The sequence below is a fragment of the Lathyrus oleraceus genome, chromosome 6, assembly GCF_024323335.1.
Source record: "Lathyrus oleraceus cultivar Zhongwan6 chromosome 6, CAAS_Psat_ZW6_1.0, whole genome shotgun sequence".
Lineage (NCBI taxonomy): Eukaryota > Viridiplantae > Streptophyta > Magnoliopsida > Fabales > Fabaceae > Lathyrus > Lathyrus oleraceus.
In genome coordinates this window covers 340,609,434-340,623,015 of record NC_066584.1, presented here as the reverse complement: position 1 = coordinate 340,623,015, position 13,582 = coordinate 340,609,434, and the positions used below count along the sequence as shown (strand labels likewise).

General features: G+C 34.5%; 1 protein-coding gene across 1 annotated transcript; it reads right to left on the bottom strand.

Moving 5' to 3' along the window:
* Positions 1 to 11,336: 11,336 nt before the first annotated feature.
* LOC127095557 (uncharacterized) lies at positions 11,337 to 12,545 on the bottom strand. The gene is made up of 2 exons (XM_051034230.1): positions 12,178 to 12,545; positions 11,337 to 11,829 (listed from the first exon to the last, which is right to left on the bottom strand). The coding sequence occupies exons 1-2, from the start codon at positions 12,543 to 12,545 to the stop codon at positions 11,337 to 11,339; spliced, it is 861 nt and encodes a 286-aa protein (XP_050890187.1).
* Positions 12,546 to 13,582: the final 1,037 nt, after the last annotated feature.

Sequence of the window (13,582 nt, the reverse complement as noted above, 5' to 3'; positions counted from 1 at the left end):
TATTGATTTGGTTTTTAGATGTAAAAATATAAGAATAAAGGTAAAGGCAAATAAGAATGAAAATAAAGGTTTACAGGGAAAAAGGAACAATGCCAGGGAAGGTGTATGATTTATCCCTGTAACAACTCTGAGTTACTATTGCATCAACAAATATCAATTACTACCGGTTCTCAAGGGTATTTTCTCCCAAGTTCTTGGTGAGAAAAACTTTAATCAATCTACCCTAATTTCTATGTCCATAGGTAATTAAGGTGAAGTTAAGCTTTATAATATCAAGAATACTCTGGTTCACACAGGGTATCCCTAGTCCTATGTGATATCTACTGTAGAGTAACCTTATGAAAACCTTATTAATGGCGGTCCAACCTAATTGATAACCATAAAACAATCTCGATTGGTCCGAAAGAGAAAGCATTAAACACATCAAAAGGTTACCATAAAAATAATATTATAAATGCAAATGAAAACTCAAATTCGTTACAATTCTAAACCAGGGACACCCCCTAGCATATTGTTCAAAACAAGTGCAAGATAAAAATTACACATTACAAGTATTTGGATGACTTTGATCTTCAATCGCTTCCGCTCATGAAAACCTTCAGCTCTCCGAACACCTTGCTCTCTATAATACTTGATTGCTTCATAATACTGTGTTTTTCCTTGTTCCAAGATGATCTTTTCTTTGGTAGAAGATTATCTTATATAGTGAAAATTTCAAGAAATAGATGGACATGTCCAAAAATCTCTCTGCAAGCCTGATAATCAAAATCCTGATGAAAAGGGAAAATTTTGGGCTTGGGCTGACACGGGTGGCTGTGTCAGCTCACTGCTTCACTTGACACGCCCATGGGGGCTTGACATGGTATGGGATAAGGCCTGACACGGGCCGTTTTAGGTGACACGGGTGGCCGTGTCAGTCCTCCTATACCGGGATTTTTCCATTCCTTTGCTTGCCGGAATTCTGCATTGTCTCGCTCTGAGTTCCTCAGTTCTTCCACCTGGACCTGTTGGACAAAAACACAAACATCCTACGTGTAAAATCACGAAAATATAAAATAAAACTCACAATTAATAAAATTGCTTAAATAACTTATGAGAATGAAAATTAACTTTAAAGGTACCATAATGCGGACACAGTGTCTCAAAATCTTTGGTTTCTTGTTTGATAAGCAACGAAAATATAGTGAAAATGGTGACTGATCAATTGGGCAAGTCCTTTTGCATATGGAGTGTTGCCTAATTCTAAGTCCAATGTCTCAGATCAAATCCAACAGTCAACACAAATGTCTTTTCAGGTTTTTGTTGTTATTATGTACATTAAGGTCAAAAGACCACAAACACAAACAAATATATACAATCACAATATAATCACAAGATATGGCTCAAATGAGCAAAATGAAAATGGAATTAAAGTAAACAAGTTAAATGGTATGAATAATGGCAAATGAAGAAAGACTTGAATTTAAAGTGCATAAAAGTAAATGACTTGAAATTAAATGTTAGTTATTAGTTAATTAGAAGTTAGTATTGTTTTTGCTTTTGTTTTGTTTAAGTCATTCTTTGGAGAACACTCAACCCACTATTCACAAGCATGGATCCTTGAACCAAGACATCTTCCAAAGGAAGGAAAAAAGGCCAAGTTTCCACATAATACCATGAAAGAGGGGAGACTTACAATCTCACTTACTAGAATGCTATGCCTTTTTGTGTCAAACATTTAACGCTATGTTAAGCAATCGTAATTGGACTTATGTAGAAGTCACAGCTATTTGAGGTCAGGCAATAGAAATTTTAGTGTTAATGCATGTTAGAGATATGGTATTATGAACCATACTCCTAAAACATACCACACTTAAAAGAAATGCAAAAGAGGCGGACCTAATCTCATCTACACTTATGTTGATTTTGTAATCAACTAGCCTTAGGATATTGAGATATCATAGGTCCATGAGATGAATGAGAAGAGAATGAGATTGAGATGAAGAGGAAGGGTAAATGGAATCAACACAAATTGGTCAAAGGAGGACTTTTATCAAATTAAAATCATTCATTCATTTTGGGAGATGAAATGTACATTTCATCAATTCCCTAAATCCAATGATTTTAACTTAACAAATTCAAATCAACCTTGACCAAGGCCCAACAACACAAGTCAAACTCAACAAGTCAATATCAAAAACTCAACATAATTTATTTTGCAATTAAACAATTAAAATCAATCAAAAAATGCATTAAATTAAATTATGGTTGGTCAAAATCCTAAAATCTCATGAAAACACCAAATAAATGGCCATGAGATTCATCATAGGTCAAACAAAGTCAAAGGACCTTGGAGAAAAAATTTCATAATTTTTGGAAACTTAAAACTAATTTTTAACAATTAAAAGTATTCACATAAACAATTAAATCATGAAAAATATTAATAATGATAAAAAAAATAATTTTAATTCAGAAAATGAAAGAGGAATTTATTTAAGAATTTTTGGTGAAAGTCTCATATTTTTTGGATCAATATTAAAATTAATATGAATTAATGAAAATAAGTCAATTAAATCAAAAATCAGAAAATAACAAAAAACGTGGACCACTTGATCTGCCTCATTAATTGAGGTGGCATATCAAGTGGATGAGAGCGCACGTTCATGATGGACCCTGGTCAATGTGCCACACACGTGGTAATCAGTTTGTACGCTCAAGATTAAAGCAAAATGGATGGATCCTATGGTTCTAAGACATGCCAACGCATCGCCGGAGCTGTAACTCCGGTCTTCTTCTCCGGTGGACCTCACCGGACTGGTCCACCTTCAACCATCACCAAAATAAAAAAAGAGGACATGAATTTAAAGTAAAAATGCTCAGGATCTCGAATCTAGCCTCAATTTCTCTTAACTCCAAGTATATTGGAAGATATAGGGAGTTGAAATTTAAGGATCATGATCTGGGTGTCTTCGACTTGACCTTAAAGCAACTCAATCTTCTTGTATACATTGATAGGACTTTATACAACCAAAAATCAAGAAGAATTATGGAGAATTGAGTGAGAATCGAAGAGATGAAAAATTGAGAGATTCACCTTCACTGCAGGTCTGGATGAACACGATCTTGCTTCCAATTGCACTTGGCCTTGCATTGAACACTTGATGGAATGGAATTGAATCAAAAAGGAAGTAGGACTCTTGGAGATTTGAATCTCAAAATAGTGGAGATTCAAACTTGATTTACAATGGAAATCCTCAAGGTTATCCTTTCAATAAGAGGGTGTAGAGCCAGGGATTTAAAGCTGGCGGATAGGGTCCTCAATTCTGAATGCAAGGGTCTCTATTTATAGCCAAGGCATTGCTAATTGAACACTTGATTCAAGTTTTCAAAAATAGTAACTTTGCTTGCATGGATGCATGGGCGTGTGATAGGTCCATGTAATCATTCCTTCAAGTCCAAAATTATGTACAAACATTGCTGAAGTCATGTGGAAAGGCCATGCATTTGTGAATGGAAGATTCAAGTTCACTTATGCCAAATGGTAATCCAAGTACAAGCCATGCGCAAGTCACTCATGCTTTGTCCAAATGGGATGAAATTGGACTTTTTGGAAAGTTTAGATCAATAGGAACAACTTTTATGTTGAACAATTTTTCATTTGAAGCTTGGATCATGATGAATATTGAGGTGGAAGTTTGGAAAATCAAACATATCAAAAAAAATTTTAAGTGTCAAGCCATATGTTCACTTCTTCCATCTTGGCTAACTTTTTATATGATCTTCAAATGATAAAACTTACTTCATCAAAGTTGTATCTCTCTCAAAGTACTTCAAAATGGTCACAAATTTGACATCATTTGGATTTAGCATGAAGGCGTTATGCATTTTTGAAGTTGAGGAAAATCACCTGTTCAATGGCATTGGTCCAAAATGACCAATAATGTCTCCTCATATCACATGCATTTAAAAGTTGAATTTGATCTTCCTCCAAACATAAATGTCGAAGTAGACATATTGAATTTTATTTTGAAAATTGAATAAATTTCATATCATAAAAATTGAGCAAGTTATGGTCTTGGGAAGTTGACCTCCAAATTAGGGTTTAGACAAAATGACCTATAATCTTTCACCATAAGAGATTAATTTCCAAGCAAAACTAGATTTAGACCTCAACATTAAAGTTGTTTAGAATGTCATTTAGAGTAACTTCTCTCTTGGAATCATATTCATATGACAAAAATTGTAGGAGATAGGGTCTAGGGAACCCCGGTTTTGATTAGTTGACTTCCTCTGGTCAACCACCATGAACCAACATGCTAGCTTGATATTCTATTGAGTTTTGGGAATCATGGAGGATCATATATGCATAATATGATGAAATTTGAAGTATACCTTGAAATATTTGATCAATTGGTGAAGAAGCTTGTTGAAGAAGTCACATAAGATACCCAGATGAATTAGGGTTTCCAAGGCAAACAAACTCGAAACTCTTGATGAATTCTTCATCAAAATGACATGTGAATATCATGGGGATCCATATATGATGCTTAGAGCCATATTGAACCAATTCTTGATTGAACTCCTTGCACTGAGGGTCTTAAACCCTAGATGTAAGCTTGATAGATCAAAGTTGAGGATGTGCCCTACCTACAAAAGAGTTAAACTATACAATGACATTTTTTTTTGTATTTTGGTTAGTAAATGATAAAATACAAAGTATGATACAATCAAATGATGCTTGGTGATCTCTCCCAATGCAAACCCAATGAATGAGGGGTAAGGAGGATGCCAAGATGTGATCCCAATGCCAATGCATATGATGAGATATCATGAGGGATCTTAGGGTCAAAATTGGGGTCTTACAATATGACGAGAGGAGACAATGTCTAACCACCAATTATTAGAATCACCAATCACGTTGATTTCAGTGATCGAAGCAATAAATTTTTCATCGATTAGGTTAACATGTGCATTAGGGGCAACACGAGGTTCAAGCCTGACCTTACAATTTTTTGATCACATGACCTAGTTTTCCATAATTAAATTAAGAGAAAAAATAATTATCATATTGTTATGGTGGTGGTTATTGCCATTCAATTGGAGTAATTAGGGCCCTTGAATGGTTCTTATTCTTAACTCGGTTCATAAGATTGTAGTTCTGATTCTTTAATTATTTGCCAAATGACTTAAGAACTACACTGAATTTCTTTTGGTTGTTTGAAACAACCAAAACATTTTATCTTTGATCATGTTTACAAGATTCTTCTTCAGACGAATAATCAGACTCTCAATTAAAAATTCTTTTATTTTGCAATAAAGTATAATTTTAAAAACTTTCAAACTATGGGGTCATTTGTCAATAATAAAGGAAATTTAAAATGGTTCATGTAAACACATACCTTTTGTGATGATCTCATAAGCAATCTTTTGAAGTTCGTGACATTGAGTCTCCACGGATCTTTCATCTATATCATCTGATACATGAGATAGCGACTACCTGCATACTCCTTTGCTCTAGCTTTTTTGTGCCACACTTGTTTTTCAGAGCATCCCAAACCTATTTTGCAATATCGAAACTACTGTAATAATTACAGATCATCTGCGACTCGATTCAAAATATGATTTTATAATCATTCTATTTTAGTAAGGTGGTTTCTTTTTTGAGCTGTAAATGTTCGCTTTAAATCCACTTTTTTTCCGTTAATTTCTTTCTTAGTCATGGCAGTTCGAAACGTCTTAAATTTGTTGTTTCACGGTTTTGAAAATTAGCCACAGAAGAAATTACTGGGTCGAGTCACGTACTAGGTCACTCTCTTTAAGACGTTTCACGACACTGCCCAAAGTTATGCAAAGCAGTCAAACTACCACGCCGCCTCCAGGATAAAACAACCCAGTTTTATATTGTACGATTATTACTTACACGGTAGATAATCGGTCTATAAATACACCCTATAATGGTATAAAGACCATTTGAATATGGTATAAATACCACTCATAGTATCTAGTATAACAACCAGTCATAATAATTTCTCAAACCAAGAGAAATTCAAATAATTCTCCAAAGAGAATTCAAAAATTAATACTTGTAAATTCTCAACTCAAACGAGAAGAAATTAATATAATTCTCTAAAGAGAATAAAAGAAAATACTCGGAAAAATAAACGAGTAGAAAGAAAGGGGGAGAAGTTAACGCTTCGACAATTCGAAAGACACAGAGTTATGAGAATGAGGAAGAAAAAACTCAAAATAAGTTTGTGGTGTTTTTAGAAATGAAACAAGGAATTTCCTTATATAATGAAATGAGGAATTAAATATATCTCACCTAAGAAATGAGGGACTAAGAAATTTTTTCAACTAACACAAACCTATATTTGAATATTGACATAATGTTCCAATAAATATTTTACTTTAATCTTTTAATTAAAAATTTTTACAAGTTGTATTTCACTTCTATTATTTTATTTGGTTCATTCTATTAACTTTTGATAAAAAAAATGTTAAATTTTGATGACGTGGTATGACAACAAGATCATTGATACAAATGTGAATTAACATGTATAGTTAAAAATGGATACATTGTTTAAATTGCAGAGGTTTTGTTTTTAGAGATTTTTTTAACAAAACTCTTATAGTTTAAATAGTGTATCAATTTTTAATTACATGTGTTGACTTGGGTTTGTACCAATGACCTTGTTGTCACGACATGTCACAATAACTTAACGTCTTTTTTCCATAAATTGACGAAAGGGACCAAATAGAGTACGAAAGTTAAGTTAAGAGACTAACTTATAACATTTTTTAGTTAATGGACTAAAATGGAATATTAAATTGGGTAATGCTAACTTGTGCCCTAGGGGCATAAGATAAGACACCCACTTGTAGAAAGTTTATATTGAAAAAACCAATTATAAAATTAATTTTATATCTTTATTAAAATCAATGCATAATTTCCAACACAAAATTACTTTCTTTAGTTCTTATCTTGTACCCCTAAAGCACAAGTTATCATTATCCTATTAAATTAAGTTAAGGGACTAAAACATGTATTAAGTTTAAATAAAAAGAAGAAAATGGGGGATGCACTAACAGTCTAAATTATTTTTACACTGTCAACCAAGGACGACTATGTATCCCGCTACATCACGCTTATATTTTAAAATTCTTTTAATGACATGGCAGACTGTTGGTTTTTTATTGGATGACGGTATAAAACTATTTTACACTTTCAGTGCATATCTTTTAAACACATAAAAAAGATGATAATATTTTTATAAAATTATTATAACATTTATTTGTTTCAAATAAATTATATTATTGGAATATTAATTTTTTTGTAAGAATATTTTATTATTTAGTATATCTCAAACTAACTTTCAACTATAGTAATTTGTAGGGGTGAAAAAGTATAAGTGTGCGTTCCTCCTACAAGGTCAGAGGGACTCAGAGACCTTAGTAGGTATATTACATTGTATGGTTGTTAGGGTTTGCCCGCAATGACGAGAAGCTTTATTTTACAGTGGTTTTAAAAGGCATATTCACGTGAGGTGAAAGGCTCTAAATATGGACGATGTACTTAAGTGTAAGCTTCTGGAGGGTGTGATCATATGAGTTATGACCTTGCTAAGTGATATGCTTTAGGGTGCAATGATATATATTCCTCCCCTCATCATATTTATAGAGACCCATTGGGTCTAGGGCTTGGGTAGCTCATAGTGGCGGCAACCACTTCCCCATAATCAGAATAAGTTATTGGCTACCTATCCTTCAGGAGTTAGTGGAGGACTCCCTTTCATTTGACAAGCGTCTTTCCACATCATAAGTACTCTCGGGCAAGTTTCAAGATATCATTTGGGCGATACAACCCTTGGGTGAGGGCGCCCTAGTTAAGGACCTTCACAAATATAACGCTACATAGTCCCTCAAACACAAGGTTTTGCTCAGGACAGAGTGTTTTTAAACCCTTTTTTCATTCAAAGTGTGCATCTCGCCTTACTAGTGAGTCCCTTAGTTGAAGGTGGTCATATTTAAATGGTGAATCCCTTAGCTATGGGCGAGTCCCTCACCTGAAGGTGTCTATATTTAAAGGGCGAGTACTTCAACTAAGGGTGAGTCTCTCAACCGAGGGCGACTATATTGAAAGGGCGAGCCCCTCCGATGAGGGTTTATTTGTGTAAGCCCTTAATTTGAGGGATGAGAGATATGCCAGATGTCTTCTGATTAGCTAAAAAAATGTCAGTTAAGAATATCAATTAATCACTTAGCTTGTCACACTTACTTTCATTTCATGTAAGCAAGGATCGCTTATTTTTCGAGACCCTAAACATTAGTGGCGCGTGTCGGAAACATGCTAATTTTTTTTCCAAAACAATGTGGGAGTCCAAAAGATCCCTTGTGGTTTCCAATATAAAAAATGTTCTCTTTCATTTTATTTGTTCCATTTCATTTCCCGCTCTTGCAGTCTTCCCTGAACTACTCAACTCCATATATCTTTGTTCACAACCTTCTTCCAGGTACACATATTTGCCTTACTTTCTATAATGAATAGGTTTTACGGGGATATACTCGAGATAAGGTTTTTTAGGCTAAGCGTGGGGTTCTAGGTTAGTGGCCCCCTCTTTTGACGCTTACGACAGTGGTGGTGATTCTTTTTTTTCTGTTGCTTTCTCAAGAACAAGAGGTCTATTTGTGAGAATTTGAGTCTCGATTGGACTTTAAACATTGTAAATCCAAGAGGATTTTTCTTGGTGTGTTAGAATAGATAGAAAGACCTTAAGGTGTCTTCTCCAGGAATCTAACATTATAAGTGAAATTCTCTTTCGTGTTGAAAGGGGAGTGGAGTACTCTCAATCTGTGAGGGGAACCACTATACATCGCTGTGTCATTTACTTTCCACACTTTACCGCTTTTCATCACTTAAGCATTTCAAAAAGTAAAAGTCATAAACCGTCAAAAATCCGGAAAATACTCTAAGTGCCTCATTCACCCTCCCTCTATGGCACTCCTTAAACTTACACATCTCTCTTCATAAATGGTAAATAGTGATGATTCCCATAAATCATCTACCACAAAATATCGTTTTGGACTGTAAGACCACTCAACATCAAAACCAACATATCCAAATAACAAGATAAAAGAGAGCACACCAATATCTCTCAACATTAAAATAAATACAAATAATCCCATAAACCAAAGTGTTACATGACCAGAGCACTATAGACTACCTAGTCAAAACACAACAAGAACTAGCCTCCGAATCTAATCCTTGTGTGAAGCACCACTATCTCCGGTACCTGAGCGATGTCGCGATAGAACATCATTCCAACAAAAGGGTGAGAATTCAAATCATTATAGAAAAACATAATAATATTAAATGTATAACAAACATACATATATTATTAGAATTCGTCACTCTTCATACAAACATGGATCATATCATCTTATTAAAGAATCACATGTTTACCATCATACGACATGGCTCAACAATCCACAAGTATTCATTTATAAATACTAAACGATGTACAAAAGTCATATTTCACAACATATCTATTTCATGTACATATTATCATCCATCATCATTTATAAATCATCATTAAATATGTATATAACTTTCACATGATTCCATAATGTATACAAGTGACCATTTCATCACATATATCACAAATATGCACACATATCACATCAATAACACATCAACAATTCATATCAAATGGATCACCTAAAATCCACGTATATGCATATCTACCAAAATCGTATCCACATAATCACACAAACAACAATTCACACCGACACATGAGACTCAATGTGTGACTCAATGCGATATGCATGTGGATCCCATTCATTATCATTTTCGGCTTGCCGAGAGTCTCTCAAATAGATTAGATAACCACCTCTAAAGCTCGATTAGGCCTTAAGCTTTCAAACCCCATTCGATGTTAGGTTTGGGACAAGCAAATAATCTACGCGAGATTACCCAACATTGCCTCTTTAATAGACTCATGCTAGTGTAAGTGTGCAACAACAACAAGAATCATGCAATTAAGACGATTGCAACCCCTTAATCATACATAAGCATACCACATCCAACATTTGCACAAGATACACCTAATATGACTTCTATCCCAAATAATACATCAAATAACATTCATCATCTTATCACAACACATTAACATAAAGCAAATAAGTCAATTCATGTTATTCATCAAATTCACCAATTCACATCATCACATACATAATTTCAAGTATTATGTTTCTTCAAAAAATCCCTTTAAAATCATCCAATACATGCCAAACAATAGAAAACATGTCATTCACATTCACCACACATACAACATACATCTATATTAGGATTCTTTTGATAAAATATTAATCTACTGTTATCAAAATAAATATCATGTTATAGATAATATTCTTAGCTTCGTAACGGTCCAAACGACACCTCAAACGAAGTTACGGTTCAAAAGTTATTGAATTTACAAGTTTTTCAAAATGCTGTCAAAACCAGAAAATTTGCTGTTGCGAAAATGCTGTCAAAAACCAGAGAAACTGTTGTTGCAATAATGCTACTGTCCAGCACGGATTTTAATCATAAAACTATATATATATATATATATATATATATATATATATATCATAACAACTATTAGGATCATAGAAACAAGATTCTAAGCTCCACTAATTTTCACCAAAATCCCAAATCAACCATTTTCAAGTGAAACTCAAACATGCAACTATACACCAAATCATGTTCTATACACATACCCATTCATGGAGTTCAATATAGAAACATCATAGCATAACATAAACATCAATTTCATGGATTAAAACATAAACACATGTTATGGTTTCTCAAAAATCAAAATCCCCAAATCCTAAGTTCATGATATCTAACCCACATACATTACATACATTATGTTTACCCATGACCACTTGAAATCTCACCCTTACCTTAGTATAAATTAAATCTCTAGGTCCTTCTTCTTCTTCTAGTTTCCTCTTCTCCATTTTCTCTTCTCTTCTCTTCTATTCTATTCTCTCTTCTTCTATTGTTTTACAAAACTAACTCTAATCTCTAAAATCCTTACTATCTTTTTAACTCATAATGAGTTTAACCCACTTAACCACCCATTCTAATTAATTAGGCCCATTACTAGACAATTGCTATTTCTGCTCATAAAATTCAATTATTCAAATAACTCATATATTCAAATAATTCAAATAATCACCAGAACATATATTTAATTAATTATCACACCAAATAATGATTAATTAAAATAAACACCTAATAAATAAATACGAAAATTAAATCGGGGTGTTACAACTCTCCCCCACTTGAAATATTTTCGTCCTCGAAAATTACCTCAAGCAAACAACTCGGGATATGAATCCCTCATCTGACTCTCAAGCTCCCACGTCACATTTCCACCAGCCGGTCCTCCCCAAACGACTTTCACCAAAGCAAACTCTTTACGACGGAGTTGTTTCACCTCTCTATCTTTTATCCGCATAGGTAATGTCTCCACGGTCAAATTATCTCTAACCTGCACATCATCTAATTGGATAACATGCGAAGGATCCGCAATGTATCTCCTCAATTGAGACACGTGAAACACATCGTGGAGATTAGCAAGTGACGACGGCAACATAATCCGATAAGTCACATCACCTACTTTCTCGGAAATCTGATATGGACCAATAAAACGCGGCGTCAACATACACGACTTCAATGCTCGACCAACACCCGTTATCGGAGTAACTCTTAAAAACACATGATCATATACCTCAAACTCAAGTGCTTTCCTTCTCTTGTCATGGTAACTCTTATGACGACTCTGAGAAACCTTCATCTTCTCTCTGATCATTTTAATCTTATCAGTAGTCTATTGAACTATCTCAGGTCCAACCACAACACTCTCTCCAGATTCGTACCATCACAAAGGCGTCATACACCTTCTACCATACAAAGCTTCAAACGGAGCCATACCAATACTTGAATGAAAACTATTGTTGTAGGTAAACTCAATCAAAGGTAAATAACTATCCCAAGCACCTCCATGTTCTAACACACAAGCTCTCAAAATATCCTCAAGCGACTGAATCGTCCTCTCAGTCTGACCATCTGTCTGCGGATGATAAGTAGAACACAAACACAACTTTGTACCCAAATCACGTTGCAAACCTTCCCAAAATCTCAAAGTAAACCTCACATCCCTATCTGACACAATGCTAGACGGAATACCATGCAAACTGACAATTTTCTCAATATACAGCTTTGCAAGCCTCTCCATCGGATAATCCATTTTAATCGGAATAAAGTGAGCAAATTTCGTCAACCTGTCCACAATAACCCAAATAGCTTCACAATTACTCGGAGTCCTAGGTAAACCAGAAACAAAATCCATAGAAATACTATCCCATTTCCATTCAGGAATAGATAACGGTTGTAACAAACCAGACGACTTCTGATGCTCAATCTTCGGTTTCTGATAAATCAAACACGAATACACAAATTTCGCAATCTCTTTCTTTATACCAGGCCACCAAAACAATTTCCTCAAATCTTGACACATCTTAGTAGCACCAGGATGAATACTCAAACCACTACGATGTCCTTCATCAAGAATCCTCTTTCTCAAATTCGAAACATCGGGAACACATACTCTATCGTGACACCTCATGATACCGTTCTCGTCAAACCGAAAATCACCACCTTTACCTTGATTAGTCAACGTCAATCGATCTACCAAAACCAAATCATATTTCTAACCTTCTCGAATATCATCCAAAATTCCACTAGTAAGCTTCAACATGCCAAGCTTCACTCCAAAAGAAGTCTCTTCACAACCCAAACTCATATCTCGAAATTGTTCAAGGAAATCCAATTCTCGCACCATCAACATCGACATATGCAAAGATTTCCTACTCAAAGCGTCAACTACAACATTTGCTTTGCCAAGATGGTAATTCAAACCAAAATCATAATCCTTCAAGAATTCCAACCATCTCTTTTGCCTCATATTCAACTCTTTCTGATCGAACAAATACTTCAAACTCTTGTGATCATTAAACACATCGAATCTCGACCCAAACAAATAATGTCTCCAAATCTTCAAAACAAACACAACAACAGCTAATTCCAAATCATGAGTTGGATAATTCCTCTCATGCACTTTGAGTTGCCTTGAAGCATAAGCTACAACTTGTTTATTCTGTATTAACACACCTCCTAAACCCATCAAAGAAGCATCATAATACACAGTAAATGGTTCTGATGGATTCAGTAAAATCAAAATAGGAGCAGTAGTCAATCTCCTCTTCAGCTCTTGAAAACTAGCTTCACACTGTGCAGTCCAAATGAAAGCTCGACCTTTCCTAGTCAACTGCATTAACGACAAAGATAACTTAGAAAATCCTTCAATAAACTTTCAATAATAACTTGCCAAACAAAGAAAACTACGAATCTTAGACACAGGTTTCGGTGTTTCCCATTGAGATATAGCCTCAATCTTAGAAAGATCAACCGAAATACTACCACTAGAGATCACATGACCAAGGAAACTCACTTCCTTCAACCAAAACTCGCACTTCAAAAGTTTAGCAAACAACT

Bases quoted from the DNA above. Each gene is read 5' to 3' on its own strand.
- LOC127095557 (XM_051034230.1), bottom strand. From the start codon at position 12,545: ATGTGTCAAGATTTGAGGAAATTGTTTTGGTGGCCTGGTATAAAGAAA. The intron at 11,830-12,177 runs GTTTACTTTGAG...TAAAATGATCAG, and splicing joins GTGTCAGATAGGGATGTGAG to AGAGAAGATGAAGGTTTCTC.